The 26,350-nt window shown below is 40.9% G+C and overlaps 1 protein-coding gene across 1 annotated transcript; it reads right to left on the bottom strand.

The window, feature by feature from the left end:
• Positions 1 to 1,567: 1,567 nt before the first annotated feature.
• LOC114593541 (cytochrome P450 2K1-like) lies at positions 1,568 to 20,844 on the bottom strand. Its single transcript, XM_077926549.1, has 9 exons — positions 20,619 to 20,844; positions 12,371 to 12,533; positions 11,411 to 11,560; positions 10,695 to 10,855; positions 10,056 to 10,229; positions 8,741 to 8,888; positions 3,472 to 3,656; positions 2,961 to 3,102; positions 1,568 to 2,581 (listed from the first exon to the last, which is right to left on the bottom strand). Exons 1-9 carry the CDS (start codon positions 20,799 to 20,801, stop codon positions 2,394 to 2,396), a joined length of 1,494 nt encoding a protein of 497 aa, XP_077782675.1. The 5' UTR covers positions 20,802 to 20,844; the 3' UTR covers positions 1,568 to 2,393.
• Positions 20,845 to 26,350: the final 5,506 nt, after the last annotated feature.

A 26,350-nucleotide genomic window follows, 5' to 3' on the forward strand; every position in this document is an offset into this window, starting at 1 on the left:
CCGGCCACCAGCTGGCGGGGGGATGGGAGGGGGCGCTTCTCGTGGCCCACCGACGCCCCTCCCTGGCCCGCCCCTTGCCTCCACCAGCAGCCCGAGCAGGAAGGAAGCGAAGCACCAAGCAAGCAAGCGGGCGATCTGTGGAACAAGGCCTGTCCTGGATGTCAGGGCAACCTGTCCATGACTCCCAAGCCTACAGTGAGCCGGGGGAAGGGGGGAGCTTTGCCACTTTGCCAGCATCCCTGACAGATGTAGGCTTGGGAGTCGCGGGCAGGGATACGCATACAGAGTGTCACTCTCCCTCAGGATGTCACCCGGTGTGGCCCACCCCCACTGCATCCCCTTGCTCCGCCCCTGAGCAGAGCTCCAAGGCCTGGAGGCATCGGGAGCCAAACAGAAAACAAGCAAAAACCTCCATATAAAAACCTGGCAACCAAAAGGCTAACACTGTCTAAAAGACTTCTTCGAGAACAACAAAGCTACAGTTCAGTTTGGTCAACAACAGTGTCTACCAACTGCAATGAGCAGCCCATATATTATGTTACATAATGTTTCTAGCAAATCATTAAACAATCCCTCTGATTTTTCTTCTCCACAACTATTCAAAGCTGTACATTGGGTGATATGCCTTTCAGTTTAATGTTTACTCAAGTGAGTGGTGCTTACTTACACAAACTATTGCCTTCCAGAACAGATTCAAATTCTCTTGAACCTGGCTGCAGACATGTCACCCAGATTATGTGTAAATTAATCTGTTATAATGGGAGTAAAGGGCAGCATTCTGAAATTCTTTGGAGTAATCCTTGAACTGCATTCAGGGATGGATATTTCAATGTGCACCAGTATATTGGCGAGCGCCAAGGCAGCATGGAGCTTCAGAGGACCACAAGCACAATGGCGCTGCCTGGCTGGTGCCTGCACGGCCAACCCGGCCACCATCACCACCATTATTTGGGGGTAACCAGGGGTGCCCAATGCGACAACCAAGGAGGCTGTGAATAGCCCCAAGCCGCCTCCCAGTAGCCTCGACCCCGCTGGGACTGGGAGCATCCCACCGATAGCTGAGTAGAGCTTCAAGGCCTGGAGGCCTCCGGAGCCAAACAGAAACAAAGCAGAAACCTCCAGATAAAAACCTGGCAAGCCAAAGGCCGACACGGTCTAAAAGACTTCTACAAAAACAACAAAGCTACAGAGCAGTTTGGTCAACAACAGTGTCTACCAACTGCAGTGAGCCACCCATATATTATGTTATGTAATGTCTCTAGCGAATCATTAAACAATCCCTCTGATTTTTTTCTTCTCCACAACTATTCAAAGCTGTACATTGGATGATATGCCTTTCAGTTTAATGTTTACTCAAGTGAGTGGTGCTTGCTTCCAGAAACTAATGCTTTCCAGAACAGATTACAATGCTCTTGAACACAGTGAACTCATAACTCAGGATTATCAGTAGAGAGCAGCATTGTGAAATCATTTGCAGATGAAATTATTAAATTAGGGACGACAGCATTTAGTTTGAAAGGGTTCAGTAATTCCTGAACTTCCTCCCATTGAAACACTCACACATATTTTTCTTTTTAGCATAGTTTTTATTCATTTCCATCTTGAAACTGTTCAACATGATGGCATTAGGGTATATCTTTGTATACATTAGAGCATATGACATGCAACAGTGTGAGCAAGGAAGGATAATAACTAAGCAGTGCATCTTCTTGTGGTGCCTAAATTCATTCCTACAAAGGTTATGGTACCCAGTTAAGACAAAATTCAAAGTATTTTAGTGGATGTGGCTGGATGTTCTTAAGAGAGAAGAGAGATTCAAACCAGACTTTTTTTCTATTTCCTGGTGAGACCATGGCGACTTCCACTGACTCCAATGTGAAAGGGATTAGCTCCCTCTTCCCTCTCAGAGCAGTAGCTAGGCAGAGAAGGTTTGGAGTTTTTCCTCTTGTGGAGATTGAAGTTTTGATTTTGAATTTGACACATTTCCACCATTTTCATTTTCCATATGACCAGTCAGAATTCCATTGATGAGGAAAGCCTTAAGCTACCCAGAATCTCAGAGAAAGTTCATTAAGATACATGATGCTTCAATATGATGCTTCAAGATCTTTGAAAGTATATGTTAACATGGGAATACATGCAACCAGATTTGTTGATTGATCTCTATGCCTCAAGTGTCATAAGAACACAGGGCCAGGTTTTATTTCAGAGATGCTCCAATGCTAGTTTCATGGGATTCGGCAGTATGGCAGGTAAAGGGGAACACAAGATTTGTGACAAAGCATGCACCAATTCCACCACTAGGGTACTCAACCCAAATACCCTTGCTTTCTTTTAAGAAAGGCTCGCATTGCACACACAGGTAGGCTAAGCAAGCCAGGAGCTTGTGAGTCTTAGAAACGTGGCAGAGCACAGAGTTGGTGGGGCATGGGTGGTGTTGTAAACCCAACAGCAGGAGTAAGGTCCAGGTCTTCTTGAGATGTTCCAGGGGGTGGCTGGAAGGTGAATTTCTGCAGGAGACTTGTGAAGAAGAGGAAGAGCTCCATTTTGGCAAGCGTCTCACCTATACACGCTCTCCGACCTGTAAGGACACACAGGCAGCAGAGAAACTGGGTTTAGCAGTTGCTTAATAACATCCCAAATACTTTAAAGCAGACTAAAATGCAGAGATCAAATAACAGCTCACGGTGCCCACCTTAAAAGAATTATGAACTCCCAATACGAGCCATCCTGCAATGCTGGAAACCAGGGGTGGGAAACCTTTCTCAGCCTGAGGGCCACATTCCCTGGTGAGCAACATTCCAGGGGCCGCACACCAATGGTGGCCAGATCTAGTGGCAGAAATGGCCACAGCAAGTGATGTGATTTTACCTTTGCACAATAGGCTACTTTCCATGCATGTAAAAATCCCATTGACTAAGCACACACTATGCAGGTATACACAAAAGTAAAAAAATTACCTGCAGAGAAAGGCATGAAAGCATCTCTCTTTACGAATTTTCCTTCAGAGTTGAGAAAATGCTCCGGATAGAATTTATGTGGTTTCTCCCATTGAGATTCATCGTGCAGCACAGAGGACAGCAATGGTATGATGAATGTCCCCTGCAAGGGCAAAGCAAGAGTCATTTTAAAATAAAGTGTATGCCTCTGGTACAATAAATATTTAGTGTAGGAGAAATGAGATTTGAGTTCATCTGAGAAATGTCTTTAGTTTGACAAACTTTAATGTATAAACGATGATTTCCCACAAGAAACATCTTATTTCTAACCTTGTGCTCCTTCCCACTGAGATCTGTTTAATGGGTTGAAGATGATGCCTGACACCTTCCAAAGGGTAGACTGCTTGCTTACAGTGCAATCCTATACAAGTCTGCACAGATGTCACCCACAATGAAGTCCAAGGGGCTTACTCCCAGGGAAGCCTTAAAATCTATTGTAACTAGTAGGCAGCAGTTTAATGAAAAGGATTACCTTTGGAATGAAGTAGCCATTGAGGGTAACATCTGTAGCCGTGGCATGTGGCATGTTGGTTGGGACGATATTGGAAAACCTCAGGATCTCATGGATCACAGCATCCGTATAAGGCATTTTTGTTCGGTGTTCAATCCTTGGCTGAGAAGCTCCAACAACCTTTGCAATTTCTTCTTGGACCTGTACTGGGGGGGAAAAAAGAAAAGGAAAGGAAAGGAAAGGAAAAGGAAAAGAAAAGCATTCATTTTTCTGCTCAGATTATCTCATTGACTTAGGTTTCTTAAAATTAATCTCTGAAGCATAAAACTGCCACAAACTCATTCTACAATTCCATAAACTCACAAATTTAATCTCTAGAATTTAACAAATGTATTTTTAAGAAGGACAAACAAACAATTTAGACAATAACCTGATATACTGAGGGAGAGATATGCATCCAGGATGATTATTAAAATATCACTGCTGGGAATATTCTGAAGTGGTATCTTTTACATTTAAAGGTCAAAAACAAAGATTTTGGGATCCTCTGGACACTGAGAAATTCTGGAGAAGATATGGGAAAGAGTTAGCTGGAGAAAGAGCATTTGAACTGGAAGCTGGACAGGAAGAGGAAGATTCAACAGAGGTAGAGGCAAAAGACAAATAAATAGGGAACAAGATGGCTTTGAAAATTCTAACTGGGAATGTAAATAAGCAAAATAATAAGACTAAATGAATAAAATTGATCATGTTGTAAACAAGTTAAACTTGGAAGTTATATGCCTCTAAAATACAGGGAAACTATTAGCTTGGCAAATAAAGAAGAAAGAAGAAAAAACTGCATTGATAGAATAAATGTAGGAGGTAGAGTTGTGGAAAATCTGAAAAAAAAAAAAGATCAATTCGTGAGTTTTTATACAGCACCATATTAAGGCAAATGAGTTAACATAGAAGAAATGGGTAAATATTTAGAAGACAACAGACTGCTTAAGATACCAAAAGTTAAAATGTCATTTCTGAATAGAGCTGTCACAATGATGGTTTTACAACAAGTAATTTTACACGCAAAATTAGGGAAGGCACCCGGACCTGATGGAGTTTCAGCATATATTATTTAAAAATTACAAGATTACCGAATGCAACCTTTAAAAGATATTATGACTATAAATTTGAATACAGGAGAGTTACCCAAATCCCCGTAGAGTGTATACATAACATTGATTCATAAACAAAATAGAGATCCAAAGCTGGTTAAGAGCTATTGACCTATTTCAATGTTGGATAAGGATTATAAACTGTTTGCAGACATATTAGCTAATGGGTTGAAAACTGTATTAAAAGAGAAAGCATTTAGACTCCGAGAAAGCATTTGACAATGTTTCCTGGGACTTTATATGTTTAAGGCTTTGGAATATATGGTTTGTTGTTGTTGTTTAGTCGTTTAGTCGTGTCCAACTCTTCGTGACCCCATGGACCAGAGCACGCCAGGCACCTCTGTCCTCCACTACCTCCCGCAGTTTGGGTATGGTTTGTGGAGACAGTTTTATAAAAGGAGTTAAGGCAATATATACTGATCCATCAGTAAGTAATGTAGTGACTGAGAATTGTAAAATAACTAAAGGAAGTAGACATGGTTTCCCACTGTCACCTTCATTGTTTACACCAGTTTTAGAAGTTTTGGCACAAAGAATAAGATGTAATAAGAAAAATAAGCGGGAATAAAATCGGGAAAGAGACAATATTAATTATAATATAATATAATATAATAATATAATATAATATAATATAATATAATATAATATAATATAATATAATATAATATAATATAATATAATATAATATAATATAATATAATATAATATATAATATATATTATATAATATATAATATATAATATATTATAATATAATATAGATTTTGCAGATAATGTGGTGATATTTGTTGAGGAACCAATAGAGTGAATCCCAAAGGCATTGGAAAAGATTATTTATTTATTTTTTTAGAAATAGCAGATCTTAAAATTAATAAAGATAAAACTAAACTCCTGGTAAAAAATATGAATGATGAGGGTAAAAATAAATTACAAAGTTTATCTATCTTAAAGAGTGAAAAGAAGATTAAATGTTTGGGTGTGTGGTTAAGGGCAAGAATATAAATTTGTATAAGGATAATTATTTAAAAACTTGGGAGGATATTAAAATAAATTTGTAAATATGGAGGAGAATGAAACTTTCATTACTTCAACAATTAAAATGAATGTATTACTGACAATATTCTTTTTGTTTTAGTGTTATTTTTATTTATTTATTAATTATTATTATTATTATTATTATTATTATTATTATTATTATTATTATTTAGTGACTGTATATACCACCCTATATCCAGAGGTTCACAAAATAAAATCAAAATATAAAACCACAAAATACATAATCAAAATAAAAACAACCACCCAATAACCCCCCTACAAAAAACCACATTTTAAAAGGTCATAGAATGCTTCAATCAATACCAGTGATCAGGACGACAAATTGTTTCAACAAATGGCAAAAATATATTTCTAAATATATCTGGCAAGGAAAAATAAGAATAAAACAAATAAAACATTAAAAAAATTGACAGATGAAAGAGAAAGGAGCTTTCTTCCTGCCGCATATGAGATTCTATTATGAAGCACCTTGTCTATGCTGTTTGAGGGAATGATTGTTATTGAATAATCCACATATTTCAGATTGGGAAGGTCATGATAATATTTTTGGTTGGCACGCTTACTTGAGGTAAGAAAATGTGAAAGTACATAAAGGTTTTACAAACCATATAATTAGGAAAAAAATGTATAGAGTATGGGATAAGTATCAAAACCTGTTGGAGACCAAAACACCACTATGGCTTTCACTTTTGGAGAATTTACCGGTAAATTAATTTTTTTAAAAGATTTATCAGAGATGTTAACAACATGGTTACAATATCATCATTTGAATGAAGTCTTTAAAAGGGATATGAAGCGGGGGGTTGGGGGAAAAACATCACAACTAGAAACAGACCTGTTAAACTGTAACGTTAAAGTGATATGTAAAATGTATAAGATCTTATTGGAATGGGAGACAAAGGGCGAACAAGTGAAATCTTTAATGATACACTGGGCAATAGATATTAGTAATAATATAGAAATGGAGGTATGGGAAAGTTTATCAAACGTGGATATAAAATTTACAGAATTTTATTGTTTAAGAGACAACTATATGAAAATGTTACATAGATGGTACCTGACACCTAGTAAGTTGGCTAAAATGTATAAATCCAAACTGAATATGTGCTGGAAATGTAAAAAGAAAGAAGGTACTATTTTTCATATGTGGTGGTCTTGTAATAAGGTTAAAGTTTACTGGGAAATGATATATGATGAACTGAAAATGACCGCTCCTCGCATAAAACGGGGGGCGCCCTTTGCGTGGATGCGCGCAGCCCCTGGATCTGGAGCGGCTCCATCAGCACAGGCTTGGATTCGCCTTCCCCCAGGTGGGATACCTGGAGGTCTCCGCCTACCTCAGTCAGTTGTCCAATCCCGCCTGGGGGAAGTGTTGCCAAGGAGACCAGGCCAGGTAGGGGAGGGATTACCTGCCCACACAATAGAGGGAGGATCTTACCTGGGAATCCTCACTTGGCTCCAGAGCTTCTCCCACATTACCCACCCTCAGTTAAGTCTTATTTTGCAGGTTAACTTTTCTTCACAGGTATGCGGGCGCTGCTACGTCAAGGTCGCTGTTAAAGGGCCGGAAAGGAATTTCCCTGCATTGGCAGGTTTCGCCTTTACCGTAGCAAAACGTCACAACTTTGGCGGTATCAGGCCTTGGGTGGAATCCTTTAGTCCATCTTCTTCTTTGCGGCGGCGATACCAGGGTTCCCCGTTAAAGGGGTTTCTGAAGGGAGGCTTTGACCGTATGCCGAGAGGTCGTCATTGCTCTCCCCTGCGGTGGCGGCGTAACGGGGGCGGCTATCTCTTCTTGAACATATGTTCTCCAGAGCCGGCCCATCTCCCCCCACACACTGGATAACCCTGATGTTCCCTAGGTCCCCGGCTGGGGGCTGGGGAGGGATAACGCCCAATGCCTGAGCCAAGGTCTACCCACATCTGAAATATAATAAAGTTGTGGCCAATTTAATCCCATGGCACGTTGTCTTGAGTCGTTATTACACATGACGGGGGGGGGGGCACTCAGGATCTGGGGGACTCCGCATGTCCATGCAAAGATGTTTAAGATGTTTAAAAAGCCATAAGCTTTTCTTTTGGAAATTATGAGATCAGAACTACCTAGAAATTTATTTAGTATAGAATATTTAGAAATTTATTTCTGTATGCAATTTATATAAATTTATACAAATTTAAGGGGACGCAGGTGGCGCTGTGGGTTAAAGCCTCAGTGCCTAGGACTTGCTGATCGAAAGGTCGGCGGTTCGAATCCATGCGGTGGGGTGCGCTCCCGCTGCTCGGTCCCAGCGCCTGCCGACCTAGCAGTTCGAAAGCACCCGTGGGTGCAAGTAGATTAATAGGGACCGCTCTGGCGGGAAGGTAAACGGCGTTTCCGTGTGCTGCGCTGGCTCGCCAGATGCAGCTTGTCACGCTGGCCACGTGACCCGGAAGTGTCTGCGGACAGCGCTGGCTCCCGGCCTATAGAGTGAGATGAGCGCACAACCCTAGAGTCTGGCAAGACTGGCCCGTACGGGCAGGGGTACCTTGACCTTTACCTTCATACAAATTTATTTATTTATGCAACCATGGCTGCAAGATTAATACTTGCTCAAAAATGGAATGATGAAGAGGTCCCGACAATGGATACAAAGAATGGATACAGAAATTAATGGACTATGCAGAAATGGCAAAACTTACTGGGAGAACAAGATTATTATTATTAGTAGAAAACAATGGAAATGGTTTATTGCGTATGTACAAACAAACTGTAAACATACTAAGACATTGGCAGGATTAATGTAAAAACCCGCAGTTTCAATATATCAATTGGATATATACGGGAATATATACCGGTATCTAAAAGAATATGTTGAGATAATTTGGAGTATGCAGGAATATGAAATGAAATGTAAAGAACCACAGAACGAGGGAGTCCAGGTTAAAATGTAAAACTTATGACTGAACAATTGTGTGTGTGTGTGTGTGTGTGTGTGCGCGCGCGTGCGCAAATTATAAATATTTTATCTCTCTAACAGTTACATATAACTGGAATTAAGATTTCTCAGAATAATGGGAGCCAACCCAATTAAAAGCACTCACTCTGAATTTCAGGATATTTCATCATTAGTAACAGTCCCCAGCACAGTGTGGTAGAAGTGGATTCCATGCCAGCAGCCAATAAGTTGGCCACAACAGTTTTTAAGTTTTCGTTGTGGAAATATGCATTCGTTTTCTTCTTCTTCTCCTCCTGGGTTGCAAAGAGTATGAACTGATTAGAACGAATGCAGTGAGAAAATTTCATGTGCAAAGATAAAAATGAATACCTGGCCGGACCCGATGATCCAAAGTATCATTGCACATCACTCCAGTCGCTAAGTAGGGAGAGATTCCAGGTTTTCCAGACTGTGCCATCATGATGATATAGGGTTCCTGCAGGAGGAGTGCTCGCCTCCAGGCCAGGAGAGGCGAGTCACCAGAGGATCAGGGCCGCCCTATGCCTCGGGGCAGATAAAAGCCGGCCAGCCCCAGTCCCAATTTGCGGGAGCAACATTGTTGGTTGCTAGTTCCTGCCTGGCCCCTGTCCTGTTTTCCTGCCTGAGCTTGTGACCCGCCCTGTCTCCCTGCTTCCCTGTTCCTGACTTCACCCGACTCCCTGCCCTGCACCCAGCTTCAGCTACTACGGACTGCCTCCATGTTGCGCCTTTGACCACGGACCGGACTTGGACCTCGCCTCTCGGGTAACCCATGGGACCAGTACACCAGGCCTGTATATCTGCTTTAACTTTTCAAACTCATCACTAATAAGCTTAAGATTTTAGAAGTAATTTCCAACCTGTTATTTAGAACTTTGTTGTCACCCAACCACCTGTTTCCTTTTCTGGGTGCTAATTAATTGATAAGCAGAAACTCCAATTCATATTCATTTCCAGTCTTAGTAATGGTTAAAAGAACTGAAGCCCTAATTTAAGGGTGATTGGTCAGTGCATGGGCCAATGTTTTTTCCTTGCTCTGAGATGCCTCCCCACCCTCAAAGCTTCCTATCTCCTCCAGTGTAAAGAATACCTTATTCTCAGCACATGAGGCATTATCCCATCCCCCTCTGGCAACCAATATTTATGACTTGATTACCTCTCATCACTGCATAATTATCTATAATTACATGTTTTCCTGATCAGGGATCCCCCCCCCCCCCCGAAATGCTGTTGAGCATGCAACCATTGACCATGCAGAGGCAACTTCTGTAACACATTAACAATGGCTGACTATTGGGAAAGGGGAGGAAGTATGCCAGGTTGGTCCCTTCTGAAGTGAGACTTCCTGACTACAACTTATGCATTCACTTGCAAATATGCCCTCAAAACATGAATTGAAAATGGCAACGCTTATTCTGGGCCAGCTTAAAAGACTCCATTACCTCTTGTTGTTGGATAAGAAATGAGTCAATAAAGCTCCTCTGGTCATTTTTATCCAGATCTCTGAGGTGTTTTATGAAGGTGGCATTTATGAAGGCAAACAGCTCATCTCTGTTTTGAAGGATAGTCTTACGAGCCCCCAGAAGAAAACCAAGAGCAGGAAACATGTTATACAGCTGAAAGGATAAAAATGTAAAAAAAGAAAAAGAGACATTAGAAAAACTCAGTATTGTACTCTCAGCTGGGTCTCTCAGAGCATAATTTATGTGCAAGCCCAGAATAATAGGCTATGAAGGGTCTCCTCTGGAGGTTTGCCTTCAGAGAGGGAGATCTGCCCTTGGAGGCCCCTTCTGAGCCATCATGGAACCAACTATCACTTGTTCTTCCTTGTCCTTGGAGTCCCAATGGCAGTGAGGCCAGAAAGCGTGTGTGCAAAAGAGACTTATTATAGTTATGGGATGACTGTACCGTGTGAGTTTTCTTAATATTTTGAACCATCACCAAGTTTCTCAAGATATCAATATTCTGTGTTTTGTGGTGAAACCTGAACAATATACAATAAACATGTTTCCCTGCCCACTTTGCATACACTGTTATTATAATCAACTGTTTGTTTGTTTTAATTGTAAAAGATAGATTACCATGACTGAAAAGCTTCCGACAATCCGGACATTTTCATTGTTCAACTTCAGAAGTCTTATGTATGTGGGATCTTCATGATCAAATCGCTTGTCTAGTAGTATGGCCACTATAATATTAGCAACAGCTGCATTCATAATTATTGTGGTCTCAAATGGGTTTCCTATACATAAATATGACAGTTAAACAAAAATATTCTTTTAAAAATGTGGGATGTAAAACACATAGGAGTCAAGTGCAACATTCCTGGAATGGACATGCTATGGGATGCTTTCTACCAGCCAGGAGAAAACTTCCTGTTACCTCTGTTTCCTCTGCTTATAGAACTTACTAACACAAGTTAGGGGGGATATCATTAAACAATGTATCCTCTCCTGCCTCCCTGAACATCCCCACAGAAATTCAAAGTATGGAAAGGGCATTGTTTTTAAGTCTGTTCTTTGTTGACTTAAATCCCTACTGGAAGCTTACTTATGTGTAGACCTCATTTATCAAATAAACTGATCCCAAGTGCTGCTGGATGTGGCCATAGCTGGGCTAATAAATGCTTGGAAGTCACAGGAGTTATTGCAGTGCAATCTGCACATTACAGGAACAGACCAATTGCAGGGAACCCTGGGAGCTGTGCTTCTGGAAGTTAGGAATATGTAACACAATAGTTTTGGCACCTTTAAACAATGGTAGTGTAGCTATGCACCAGAGGAAAACACCAACCCACCTTCGTAAGATTCAAATTTCTTTATCAGGACACTGCATTCCTCAACAATTCTGTCCTCTATGGTCCTCTTTCCCATTCCGTAGGCCCGTAATGTGCTTACAACAAACCGCCGCATCACTTTCCAGTTTTCACCATTAGACAGAATTACACCTGAAGAGACGGGAGGAAAGGGTTCATGTCTGCATGGCCATTGTACAAATATATCAATAAATTGTGTTCTGCATTTCTTCCATGGAACTGAGAATGGATCCCAGCTATTCTCCCATTCAGACATCGGAGCTGGCAGCTGTGCCATCAGAGCATGACCTGAGAACCCATTGATCAATATTTTCCATTACAAAGTGTAGGCTAGAGTGGAGGGTGGTTTTTACATGTCAGGGATTCCATCAGAACTCTGCTTGTTATTTTGTATTCCATTATGCCTCCTTCATTTTTCGTCTCTATATAGGCTGGGGCAGAAAATGGTCAGTCCGTTTCCCCTTGGTGTGTGGCATTACTTTGCTGTGTGACTATTATTCACAATCCTCCTGTCTCATTCTCCCCCACCTCTACAATATGACTGTTGGGAAGAAGGTGGGAATGGGAAAGGTTTGCTTTAACTGGTCTCCATTTTTATTTCTTCAACAGAGCCCCACTTATCCACTGAAAGTCAAGACCAAAAAAGGCTGACCTGGTCCACTCTTTTTAACATTTTAGCTTGATCTGCAGAAATCCACAGGTGACACTTTTTGTGACACATTCTCAGCCTAATGCCTGCAGATACTCTGTCAATGTCAAAGGCACTGAGGTGGGTTGAAGAATTCTCAAGGATTTCCCCCACAAGAAACAATGGATTTCGATGACTTGCTTTGCAAACACTCATCTTACAAACCATTTCTTGGGAACAGATTGTCTTCACCTGGTGGGACCTGTTTGTGTCTGCAAGCATTACAAGTTCCAATAGAAAGGGAGATGCCTCACCAAAGCCTTGTGCAAGCTCTTGAAATAATGGAACGATGGGCCTGTCTGCAAATGCGTCTGCCTGATTAACCAGAGCCTCCTTTACTGTCTCATATCCTGTCAACACCACAGCTTTCTGGGGTCCCATTTGGATGCTGAAGACAGGGCCATATTGCTTGGACAACTGGAATTCAACAGAAGAAAAATTGAGAAACAGAGTTATGGCATACCCAAAGAATATATTAATGCAAATCCTCTCTGACAGAACCAAGACTGCATTAACAACCACCCAGTCTCAAATCTTCCATTCTTTTGCAAGGTGATTGAGCGGGTGGTTGTTGAACAACACCAGGAATGTCTAGAGCAGTGTTCCCCAACCTTGGGCCTCCAGCTATTTTTGGACTACAACTCCCATCATCCCTAGCTAGCAAGACCAGTGGTCAAGGGTGATGGGAATTGTAGTCCAAAAACAGCTGGAGACCCAAGGTTGGGGAACACTGGTCTAGAGGATCCGGACCATTTGGATCCCTTCCATTTGGGATTCAAGCCTCATCATGAGACTGAAACTGCCTTGGTTGTGCTGCTCGATTATCTCCGGTCGGCTAAGGACAAAGGTGAAAGCTGTTTCCTAGTTCTGCTGGATCTCTGTGACCTTTGATACCATCGACCATGACATCCTTCTGGACCGTCAAGAGGGGCTGGGAGCTGGGGGCACTGTCATACAGTGGTTTTGCTCCTTCTTCCTGGGGCGTGTCTAGAAAGTGGTGTTGGGGGATGAGTGTTCAGGCCCCTGGGCTCTCACTTGTGGGGTATGCGAATAATAACCAGCTCTACCTCTCTTTTAAATAAAAACCATTGAATGCAGTGAAGGTCCTGTGTAAGTGTCGGAGGGCGGCTGGAGGATGGATGGTGGCTGACAGATGGAGGTTGAATCCTGACAAGACAGAAGTACTGTTTTTGGGGGACAGGAGGCAGGCAGGTGTGGAGGACTCCTGGTCCTGAATGGGTTAACTGTGCCTCTGAAGGACCAGATGTGCAGCCTGGGCGTAATTTTGGACTCACAGCTATCCATGGAGGCGCAGGTGAATTCTGTGTCCAGGGCAGCTGTCTACCAGCTCCATCTGGTACGCAGGCTGAGACCCTATCTGCCAGCAGACTGTCTTGCCAGAATGGTGCATGCTCTAGTTATCCTCTGCTTGTACTACTGCAATGTGCTCTATGTGGGACTACTTTTGAAGGCGACCCGGAAACTGCAACAAATCCAGAATGCGGTAGCTACACTGGTGAGTGGGAGTGGCTGCCGAGACAATATACCGCTGGTTCTGAAAGACCTACGTTGGCTTCCAGTACGTTTCCAAGCACTATTCAAAGTGTTGATGCTGACATTTCAAGCCCACGTAGTCTTTGCTCAGTTCCGCGTAGTCTTTGCTCACGGACAGATGCGTCTCTCCCACTTTGCCAAGGTCGGGAGGTACGCGTTCGTTAGCGGAGCTAGAAGGGGGAGCTAAGGCTAAGCTGACCCCGAAGCCTTGGAAGGAGATTCCAGGGTGATATGGTGTTGCTGCAGCACGATGAAGAGGACCCTCAGACCATTTTCAAGCTCTTAAAAGCAGAGCAAGAAGGGGGAGAAGGGGGAGAACTTCTTCGGTGCTAGTTCCTGCAACCCTCCGCTGACGAGAAGCCCGAGTCCCGTGGGTATGTCTGTGGCTACACTTGTAACAAACTGAAGCAAACCTAAACGATTAGCCTATTTTACTTACTGAACTTGCTAATTTACGATTAAAACAAAGTGTTTGAACCTAAAACAAAGTGTTTGAACCTAAATGGCTTTTCACAATTGACTAAGATTTACTTACAAGCTATATTAGACTGGGTTTTTTTTTAAAAAAAAAAGACGTCTATTCCATTAATACCTAGGACGTTTTAGCCATCTTTTCCTGCTGGAGTTATGAACAAAAAGAATACCAATGGCTTCATTATTGTTGAGACAGAAATAAACCAAGAAGTCATGAAGAAGAAATAATAATAATAATAAAAAGACCTTTCCCAAGTGGTGAAATTATAAAGAGGTTTCCAAACTCTTCAGTACAAAATTAACTGTTGTTCGCAAGCTAGTTCTCAACTGTCTGTTTACGCTGGCAAAAGGAATATAAGAACCAGGGACTCCCAGAGAACAGCGGTGAATGAGAGGGTGATTGATTACAAAGTTATAAAACTGTCACAAGACTGATAAGCATCGCCTCCCCTCTCCCACAAAGTGTTGCTATCCCTCCTTTCTGGGGATTTCTGTTTGTTTTCGGCTGCGAACTGCTACGGACGCTCAACGGAGTATAAATCAATTTAACAACTGCTAAGGGTACTTCTGCTGACTCACGCCGACATTTTCCTGGTTTGAGGAACGGAAATGAATTGCATAAGACTGACATAGACTGACATAGATTGAGAAGGGGGTTGAAAATCGCAAAGAGGGAGCAACTCAAACAGCGACATCAGCTGGTGAAAAAAACCTTTGCACTCTTTTGAAAAAGACGTTCCTCTAATAAGTCTTATCAGAACAATTACAGGGATTTTTACAAGATCTGCAACTAGTGAAGATCCCAAAGCGCTGCATCATAATCTTCTGAAAGAGACAAGGTTTCATAAATTTTTATAGACCCTATACCTCATTACTGGAATAGCATTCCTGTTGCCTCTGGAAGAGTAACATCTAGAGAGAACTTAATAGCACATAATATTATTGCATTGTACATTACCAATTGAAAATACTCCCCAGCTCTTTTCTTATTATTTATATATACTTTTCGTATTTTCTTCCCCCACTTTATTTCTCTACAAATTATAAATTGCATTATTATTATTACTTTCTCTTGCTTTATTTTTTTCTTACCCTCCCATCCTTTCTTTGTTTTCTTTTCTTTGTTTCTTTCTTTTGTAATTTTCTTTTTGGGTTTCTTTTTGTTTTTTTGTTTGTTTTGTCTCTCAGTTTCATTTTTGTTGTTTTTCTGGTTGTGTTTTTGTGTGGTTTTCGACTTGTGTGTTTTTGTTTTGTGTTTTTTTTTGTTTCTGTTCTTTTTGTTTTCGTTTGCTTTGCCTTTTGCTATCTATTGGTAGCTAATACAGGTGATATTTGCATCAGATGTCATTAGCTTTGTTGCAAGGTGCTGATTAACTGAACCGCTAACCTGCTTAAAGATCTATATATATGATCTATCACCCTGAATGAGTAAGTGAAGCAAGGATTGCAATCATTTATTATATTTATTTATTTATTTGATTTGTGATATTGCTGTATTGATGCTTGGCTGTAACTAATTAGATAATTGTTCATAATCAATTTAAAATATATTTAGTGAAACTGGTGAATATAAAGAATTAGTGGATACATAGGCCGGAGATTATTATCAGACTGGTAAAATTGTCGTGATTGTATTAAGAAAGACTGAATTTAATTGACATTCATTAATTATCACATTGGAAATATTGTCACGATTGTATTAAGAAAGATTGAATTTAATTGATATCCAAGCTGTAAGACAGAAAGAAAGAGAACAAATTACCTAGTGAGCTAATTGAATTTCTTAGTGATGTATGGTAAAAAAACAACTGTGTCAGGTTCTGCGGCAGTTTCAGTCTCACAAACCAGGAGAACTTCTGTAATTGACATGGATCAACAACTAGAGATGAGAGAATTAATTTTAAGTTTGAAGAAAGATATCCAAGATTTAAAAAATAATGTAAATGAAAAGGCAAAAGCAACAGAAGAAAAACTTATTTCAATGGGAGTTAAAATAGATGAAAATGTGAAAATAGCAGCTGAGTTATCAAGTCAGGTCAACAATTTAGTACAAAAAAATTCAGAACTGACGAAAATAGTGCTAGACCTTAAAAGTAAAACACAGAACCTAGAGGAAGCTCAGAAAAAACTACAAAATGAAAATAGAGAGTTGAAAAGGGAATATGATAAGATAAGGAAAGAAACAGCAGATCTGAAAGCGCAGCAGGATTCAACTTTGGACTCTATTGCGATGTTGCAAATGCAGAGAAGGGAGAATACCCTAAGATTCAGAGGACTAACAGAGGACGCAGAGGAAATAATTGAGAAAAAAATCTCAAAAGAGCTAGCAGCTTGGTTAGACCTAGAAGAAGCAGAAGTAGCACAAAAAATAGAAAAAGCATTCAGAGTCAAATCTAATGTAGCAAAAGCAAATAACTGGCCGGCAGACTGCTTAGTCTCTTTTAATTCTATGGATTTCAGAAATAGAATTTTACAAGCTAGTAACAAGAAGAAATTCCAATCGGAAGGAAATGATGTTATTGTCCACAAGATTATCCCAAATCGGTTGATAAAAAAGAGAGAAGCTTACAGACCTCTGGCCGAGGCACTAAAGGCAAAGGCAGTGGACTATAGGTGGGAGTACCCTGAAGGCATCTCCTTTTTCTTTAAAGGGAAACGTAGAAAGTGCTTGTCGGCACTAGATGCGGACAAATTCTGGAGAAAGTATCGGAAAGAGCTCGGAGGAAAAAGGCAATTGTTGGGAGAATCAGAGGAAATTGAACAAACAGTTGAGAGTTAGGAGACAGATCTAAGAAGGGAATTTATTAAACGTAGACTGAGACCTTGAAAGTGTAATTTTTTTAATTTATTTCATTAAACCCGTTGACGTATCATAAGAAATAAAGTATGGATTATAAATTTATTACTTGGAACGTAAATGGTCTAAATGAAAAATCAAAAAGGAACAAGGTGGAACATATTCTGGTTAAGCAAAAATATGATTTAATCTGTCTGCAAGAAACCCATGTAGCGGAAAAACATAAAAGAGTATTAATAAATAAAAGATTGGGGCTTGAGTTTATTACATCAAGTAAAGAAAAAAAGAGAGGGGTGGTAATCTATGTAAAACCTCAGCTGGAGCCAAAACTGCTTTACAATGATGAAAAAGGTCGAACAGTGATTATAGAGGTTAAGATCAATAATGAAAAAGTGATAGTTATTGGAATTTATGCACCAAATGAAAGAAAATCCGAATTCTATCAATTCCTGGAAGAAAAAGTTATAGAATATTTAGGGGGGGAAATTATATTATTAGGAGATTTTAATGGAGTAGTCAATCCAAGCATGGACAGAACAATAAAGAAGAAAGAAAAGAGGCAGAACAAACTCCCAACTACATTTTTCCAATTAATAGAACTCCTGAATTTGTTTGACGCTTGGAGGTTTAAGAATCCAACAGAGAAAGAATTTACACATTATTCAGAGCCACATAAATCGGCGGGACGAATCGACACGATCTGGACAACAAAGGATTTATTAAATAATATTACAAAAGCAGAAATTCATCCAAGGACAATTTCAGATCACAGCGCGGTCTGGGTTAACTTTAAAGGAAAAGAAGAAAAGGTTAAAAGGTGGCAACTTAATGAGAGTATGCTAAACGATGAAAAAACTGTACAGAAGGCCAAGCAAATCTTAGAAGAATATTTTAAGTTCAACTTAAATCAAGGAGTAGATCTAGAGACGGTTTGGGGGATGCGGGTAAAGCCGTCATAAGAGGCTTCTTTATCCAACAAAACGCATTCCAAAGGAAAATAAAGGAGAAGAAGAAAATGGAGATATGGGAGGAAATTAGAAAAAAGGAAAGGATCCTTTTCCAAAAACCAGATGATGAACTAATTAAGCAAAGTATAAAAATTTTACAGACGCAATTCTCCATGATAATAAATGAAGAGATAGAATGGAAGATAAAATGGTTGAGACATAGAAATTTTGAGTTTGCAAATAAACCTGGCAAACTTTTGGCCTGGCAATTAAAAAAGAAAAAGGAAGATAGAATTATCAATAAAATTAAAATTGAAGACAAATGGATTCAAGAACTGAAGGAAATTAGTAAAAACTTTGCTAGTTTTTTCGGAAAACTATATAAAGAAGGTCCAGAGACTCTAGAAAAAATAATTGATTATTTGGGCAAAAATAAACTACCAATAATACCTAAGGAAAAAACTGAAATCTTGAACTCACCAATAACAGCTATGGAGGTGCAACAAGCTATACAGAGATCAAAATTAGGAAAGACACCGGGCCCAGATGGTCTCCCAGCTAATTACTATAAAAAGTTAGAACAAGCATTATTTCTTCCCATGAAAGACCTAATGAATAATATTTTGGCAAATGGAAAGCTACCGAAAACCTGGAAGGACAGCTTTATTACTCTTATCCACAAACAGGGAACAGATGCCTCAAACATGGCCAATTACAGACCCATTGCACTGTTAAATAACGATTACAAGATATTCGCAGACATTCTTGCAAATAGATTAAAAATGGTGCTGAAAGAGATAATTCATAAAGGTCAAACTGGATTTCTTCCTGGACGATTTATGCAATCCAATATTAGATGTGTGATTAATGTATTAGAATATTTGGATATTAAAATTGACAAACCAGCAGCTATTATGTTGGTGGACGCTGAAAAAGCTTTTGATAATGTGTCCTGGAAGTTTATGAAAAAATTAATGGAGGAAATCGGACTGGGAGAAAATATTTGTAAAGGAATAAATGCCATCTATTCGGAACAATATGCAAAACTGATCATCAATGGAAGAATTACTGAGGAGTGCAAAATAAACAAGGGAACCAGACAGGGCTGCCCACTTGTCACCACTGATATTTATCTTGGTGATGGAAGTCTTGAACAATCAGATAAGAAAGGATCAGCTTGTTAAAGGCATCACTCTGGGAAACAAAACATATAAAATTAAAGCCTTTGTGGACGATTTACTTGTTATGACTGAAAACCCTAAAGAAAGTCTGAAAAGAGTGCTGGAATTGATTAAAGAATTTGGAGAAGTGGCAGGCTTTAAGCTGAATATAACAAAAACAAAAATTCTTGTTAAAAATGTAACCACAGAAGAAAAGGACGATTTAGAAAAAATATTGGGCCTGAAAATCTCCTCAAAAGCGAAATACCTGGGTATTTGGATCACCCCCAAGAACATAAACTTATTTCAGGATAATTATACCAAAACTTGGTTAGAGATTAGAAAAAAACTTTGTAACCTGGAGTAAACTAAAATTAACATTTCTGGGTAGGATTTCCATTATAAAGATGAATGTGCTTCCAAAATTAATCTTTTTATTTCAAATGATTCCAATACTGGGTGAAGCAGGTTGTCTCAAGATATGGCAAAGAGAAATTTCCAAATTCCTGTGGGAAGGGAAGAAACCTAGGATTAAACACCTGATCTTAATAGACATAAAAGAGAGAGGAGGCTTTTCCCTACCCGACCTAAAACTTTACTACGAGGCAGCCTGTTTCACCTGGCTAAAAGATTGGTGCACGTTGCAGGATTCGGACCTCCTGGACCTGGAAGGTTTTGATAACCGTTGAGGATGGCACGCCTACCTAATATATGGAAAAGCGAAAATTCATAAAAACTTTACCAACCATATAATAAGAAAGTCACTCTTTGCTGTATGGGAAAAATATAAAGACCTGATGGAGCCTAAAGTCCCGTGGTGGACTTCTCCAGTAGAAGCCATAGCAGTAAAACGGAAAAATACTCAGGAAAGCTGGCCAACATATAAAATACTTCTAAAAAATGAAGATAACCAAATAAAATTTAAAAAACTTTGAGGAAATAAGAGACCACATTTCAGACTGGTTCCAATACCATCAGTTATTTGAAAAATTTAAATCTGACAAACAAAAGGGGTTCTCAACAGAAATTTCCCGATTCGAATCTGATCTTTTAAATTCTAAAAGAAAAACTCTTTCCAAAACTTACACTGGCAATGGTGAGGTGGTCCCAGGATTTTGGCCACTCAATAACCATGGCCCAATGGGAAAATTTATGGAAGATCAATTGGAAATTCACAAATTGTTACACGATTAGAGAGAACTTTCAAAAAATGCAACATCGATGGCATCTAACACCATGGAAGCTTTCAAAAATGTATAAAAATGTATCAAGTAATTGTTGGAGATGCGGAGACTCAGGAACATTCTTCCATATGTGGTGGATATATAGGAAAATACAAACACCTTGTTCAAATTACCAGTTATAAATTGCAGCTAGGTCCTATGACTGGGAAAGTTAAGAGGCGGTTCTGTAGCACACAAAGGGAAGATGAGATTTATAGGCTCTAAAAGAACAAAATGTAATGTATTATTGATATTAAGAATAATAATAATATTTTTCTACCCCGCTCATCTGACTTGGCTGCCCAAGTACCCTTCAGCCTTGCCATGGGAAGAACTGGAAGCTTTACCTTTAGCATGGTTCTGTGAGGCCTCTTGAGATCCATGATGTGGAGATTCCCAATGAGAGGTAAAGGCCTCGGTCCTGGCGGAAGTTTTTGGGAGCTCTTGTTCCAGAAAGTGCCCAGTTTCAAAACAAAGTAAACCATAAGGATAAAGAGGAACAACACTGGAATCGGCTCCGTCCAATCCATTTCGTTTCAGCAAGCAATTTTTTTTTTTTCAGTGGTTATAATGAAAGCTACAATGCAGTTTGGTCGAGGACAATGGCTTGCAAAGCCACTTCCGGCCTGCCCAGGAGGTGGGGTTGCGGGCTTCACGCCCACCCCCCACGTGAGCGGAGGCTGGTTTCAGCCCCCGCAAGAGCAGGGGAATCCCGGCCGTGTCTGCCCTATTTAGGGCTGGCGCAGAGGGGGCTCGCCCTCTTTTCGCCGGCTAGCCCCCATGTTTGTTTCCCGCATATCAGCTGTTCCTGTTTGTCAGAGATCTTACCTGCGTTGCCTGGAGCGTTCCTGCCTTGTTTCTCCATTGCCTTTGTTCTTAGCGGCAGGGCACCTCATGGAATTTGCTATTGCTTCACAGAAAAAGCTCCCTTTTTAACAGAGAATTTCCAGCATTTACTGCTGGTGTTGCTTGATTTCTAAACTGCTTGATTTTCAGGAGTTGTTATCTCTAGTTTTGGAGCTAAAACCAATTTGGGGCTTTTCTCCTTCGGGGGTTTCCCCTTTGCACTCCATTTCAGCTGCTGCAGTTTAACACCGGAGCTGTAATTGAGCTGAAAATCACTGTGTGTGTGTGTGTTTGTGTGCTTTCCTTCCAGCATCTCTTTCACGTCTGCTGTTTGTACAGGGAGCTCTGTGTCTTTCGGTGCAAGTTCCCTGCCCTCAGGAACTTGCCGTGCCTGCTGCTGCCTGCCCCCTTCAAAGGAACTTTTTCAGCTTTGTGGAGCTTTTTCTGGTAATCCGTTGCCTGCCCTCGGCTGCTGACTGCCTGTTCTGCAAGGAGCTCAAGGAAGAACGTTTGGTACTGTGTTTGTGTGAGCGTGTTTTGCTAGCTTGGGGGAAGTGAATTGGAGGAACGGAGCTTTATGGGGGGGGGCGGGTGTATTCTGTATATTGAGATACCACCTTTTTGTGCTTTTGCCTTGTGGGGGTGGGGGTGGTTCTTTGTTGCTAGCTGGGACTGCCTACTCGCTGTGGGGATTTTAGTTAGTTTTGTTCAATTTTCATGTCATATTTCCGGCACTTAGCAAGTGCAATTTCGTTTGGTGCTACTTGCTATTGAGGGGTTCGCTTGCCCTGCAGCTTTTTTGCCTCCGTTTAGCTTACATTACACTAAAAAGTACAGCTTGTGTTGTTACAGAAACCACGTGGCTGCCCCCACAGCTTTGAGCGCTCAAAGGAACCATGTGTTATTGTGGGGTCAGTTGTTGACCGTTGCCTAGGTTACAGCTGCCGGGTTGTTGCCATTTTGTTTCTGACATGTGATCCAGCAAAGGCGGCCATTTTAAGTGAGGCACGCTAGTTACCGGCCCTGCTGGTTGTTCGGGTTGTCAAGCTTTGTTACTTTGTGGCAAGATTTATATAGTGCTTCAGCGTTGTTGCTTAAGGAAACCGAGTGGCTGCTCATACATCTATCATTCCATAGTAGCCAACTGACTTCTCATACAGCTTATTTAAGTTTTCGGGTATATTATTAAAAGGCAGCTTCCCCCTTTATAGTAACCTCGTGACCAGGTGGGGGGGGGGGATTGGATATTTGAACTACTAACTTTGTCTTCGTGAGTCTTCACGGCTTTGCTGCACTTTTCGACTTTATTGCACTGAAGTTACACTGGTCTGGGTACAGCTGAGCACAGCACAAGTGTTTACTTGGTGCATTATTTCATTGCAATTCAAAGCAGTCACTGACCAATGCTAATCTAATACATTCATTAATTGATGTTGGCATGGTCATTTTAATTAGCTTGTTTTCTACAATTTAGTTCTGAAGTTGGGTACAGTCATTAGGGGGCAAGTCTATTGAACCGAATGCAGTTGACTGCACACCAAAATAAATAAATAAATAAATAAATAAATAAATAAATAAATAAATAAATAAATAAATAAATAAATAAAAATATAAATAAATATAAATAAATATAATATAAATTCAATTCAATAATAGTAATAATAATTTAATTATTTCATTGCAATTTTCTTGCATTACGCCCAGCACAGTTTACTTGAATATATTAATTCATGGTAAGTGATTTTAGTTATTTGTTCATAAAGGCCGGTGTTTGTTTTAGTATCTTTCACGTCCCTTTGGGGGGGGGGGGAGGTAATACAATTCTGTTCAATATTGAGTTGTTTATAGATTCGAAGCAGCTGGGATAGCTCAGTCAGTAGAGCATGAAGCTCTTAATCTCACGGTTGTGGGTTCGAGCCCCATATTGGGCAAAAGATTCCTGCCTTGCAGGGGGCTGGACTTAAAATAGATAAATACTAAACAATTGATCCCAGTTTCATTTGCCATCAGGGATTAGTGGTTTGAATCTGATTTCTTTCCAAGTGTGGTCGGATTAATCAATACTGAACTAGGCCGGCTGGGCTAAAGTGTCCTCATGTAATAAAGGCTTAAGTTAAAAGGGAAAGACACAGGCTGGCGGTTCTAAACAGTGCCTGGCCTGCTTGACCAATTTGCACAATTAAAGTTTAGCATACAAGGGTTAATGTGCGGGCAATATAATGGCTTCCAAGAGAATCCATCAGGCACAATCTTCTGTTCCTCCCCAAGAACTCCCCAATACAAGTGGGTCCGGTGTTCAAGATGGGTCAGGGTAGCCTCCTGTGCCCTGCAACCCACAGGCCTAGTCAGTGTCTTCTCTGGTTTTGAAACTTTTTACCAACAATTCAGGCTCATGGTCACTGTGGCCTCTTCCCAAATAGTGAATACTTCCGTCCAGCAATGAGGAGCTCCCTGGCACTTCGGCCTCCTTATTTAGGGTTCCACATTCAGGTAACAATCCATTTATGCATCCTCACACATAATTACAGCCTACGTGTCCCTGGGTTTCCAAGGCCAGACCCTCGGGTGGTAGGGCTCATGCTTCCAATTATAACCTTTCTGCCTCTCAGTATACCCCAGACTTTCCCAGTATTCTACAGCATTCACAACCTCAGTCTTTACCGTGGAAGGGGGCTCCGAAACATCATCGGAGGAGGAGACGCAGGGGCAACAGGAAGTGTCAGTGGCTGCAGAACAGCACCAGTCTCCAATGATGGGCCAGATCCCTCTAAGTTGGAAAATTTGAAGCTAAGCGAGTCCCTCACCATGAGGTTTGCTGGGAGTACAACACGGGTGTGTGCCAGGGGCCAAATTGTAAGTATGCGCATGAATGTGAGAAGTGCCTAGGTAACCACCCAGCGTCTTCATGTTTTAAAGGTAAACAGCCCTTTCCGGGCAGCAGGGGGCATTTCCACCAGGGGTCTTGAAAAGCTCACAGACCCGCCAAAAAGAACAGCCACAAACTGGTATGAATTTGGCCTTTGACTGTGGTGTTCTCTTCTGTTAAGCTCTCACCTCTTACAACCCTTCTCGATAAATACCCCAAAATAGAGGCAGCAAAGTACCCTGGGAAAGAGTTTCATTACCCCCTAACTCAGGGACCCCCCCAAACCAAAGAATCCGTTTGGGAAATACCAGCTATTGCAAAAAAGAAATTAAATTTCTGGCCGGGAGGGTGGCCGGCCCCTTCAGGGAGCCACCTATAGCGGGTTTACTCATTTCACCTTTAGGCATTGTCCCCCCATAGACTCCAGGAGAGTATCCTATGATCCACAACCTATCGTACCCTAGAGGTGGCTCAGTCAATGATGCAATGCCACAGAAGCCTTGTTCTGTGAAATATGCCTCCTTTGATCAGGCTATAAAGCTTATGCACAGGTTCAGCAGGGGGGCGCTCTTGGCTAAGTGTGACATTGAGTCGACTTTCCGTCTCCTGCCAATTCTCCCTGAGGAATTTCTATGGCCGGGTTTTAGATTTCAGGGGGCTTATTCCATAGACAAATCTATGCCGATAGAGTGCTCTGTAGCTTGTGCAGCCTTTGAGTCGACTTTCCATCTCCTGCCAATTCACCCTGAGGAATTTCTATGGCTCAGTTTTAGATTTGAGAGGGCTTATTCCATAGACAAATCTATGCTGATAGGGTGCTCAGTAGCTTGTGCAGCCTTTGAGTCATTTAGTGCAATTTTGGACTGGGGTCTTCGCTTCGGAACTGGTGCTGAAGGGGTGACCCATTACCTTGATAACTCCCCCCCCCCCCCATCATTAGTAATAGCCCTGATTGTGCTTCTCTTTTAGAGGCTTTCACCTCCCTGGCCGAGGAGCTTGGGGTACCTTTGGTGGCGGACAAAACAGAGGGTCCAGTTTTGACCATAACCTATTTCGGGTATTGAATTGGACACAATTGCACAGACATCCCGCCTACCAAGGGAGAGGCTAGCAGCACTTAAAAAAAAAAAATTAATTCTGCAACTTCTTCCCCTCAAGAAGATCACCCTTGTCCAGAGTCAATTCACGCTTTGGTCACCTCAACTTTGCATGCTGGGTAGTGCCCCCTGGCTGCCCCTTTTGTGGGTGATTGGCTAAGCTGTCAGCGGGACTGCGTGCTCTGCAACACTGAGTGCGCCTCTCTAAAGTGGTCAAGTCAGACCTGAAGGTTGGTTTGAAGTTCCTGGAAAAGTACAATGGCATTTGCGGGCTGACGAGTTCAGGAATCACCAGGTTTGCTTCTGGACCAACAATCAAACGGTTGTCAGTGTCCTGTCAAAGCAATTATCGCACTCTCCTAGAGTGGCAGATCTGCCCCGGACCTTTGTCCTTTTGTGCTTAGAATTAAACATCTATTTCTCTACCAAATTTACCCCTAGGGTTAACAATGACATCACGGATGCCCAGGCACAGCAAATTGCCACAGCCATTCCGGGAGCACCTTTGGAGCCTTGGGAACGTGATGTCCTGAAGGGAGTATTAGTTTCAGGAGCCCCGTCCACGCTTAGATCTTATAAAAAGGCTTGGTTGGACTTTATGGAGTTCCAAGGCAAATTTATAAATAAATAAATAAATAAATAAATAAATAAATAAATAAATAAATAAATAAATAAATAAATAATGAATGAATGAATGAATGAATGAATGAATGAATGAATGAATGCTAGGCTTGACACACCTCAAGGCAAAGTAAAAAATCCTAGACTTGACACACCTCCTACCAAGGCTGAAGCTCTGCAATACTTGGTACATTGGAGGGTGCTGGGTCGTGCAGCAAAGACTCTTAAACATCCAGTAGGCGGCAATCTCCCTTTTTCCGTAAGGTTGTTTAATCCATAGACCCTGGCGTGGACTTCTTAATGTGAAGGGCACTGTAGGGCTGCTGTTCAGGAAAGTTTTTTAATGTGTGATATTTTAGTGTATGTTTGGTTTCTATGGAAGCCGCCCAGAGTGGCTGGGGAAACACAGCCAGATGGGCGGGGTACAAATAAATTATTATTATTATTATTATTATTATTATTATTATTATTATTATTTATTTAATTAATTAATTGTAGGGCTGGCGCAGGCTGCAACCTCCTAAAAGTGATGGTAGAAGGCCCTTATGACATTCTTTGCCAATTCCAAAATAAAGAAATAATTAAATAAAATAATAATAATAATAATAATAATAATAATAATAATAATAATAATAATAATAATAAAAAA

Source organism: Podarcis muralis, chromosome 3 (genome assembly GCF_964188315.1).
Source record: "Podarcis muralis chromosome 3, rPodMur119.hap1.1, whole genome shotgun sequence".
Lineage (NCBI taxonomy): Eukaryota > Metazoa > Chordata > Lepidosauria > Squamata > Lacertidae > Podarcis > Podarcis muralis.

Coding starts and splice junctions, on each gene's coding strand:
- LOC114593541 (XM_077926549.1), bottom strand. CDS start 20,801: ATGGATTGGACGGAGCCGATTCCAGTGTTGTTCCTCTTTATCCTTATG. Junction 11,561..12,370: donor AGAGCTTGCACAAGGCTTTG/GTGAGGCATCTC, acceptor CCGTCTCTTCAG/GTGTAATTCTGTCTAATGGT. Junction 3,657..8,740: donor GAAATATCCTGAAATTCAGA/GTGAGTGCTTTT, acceptor TTTCCCCCCCAG/TACAGGTCCAAGAAGAAATT.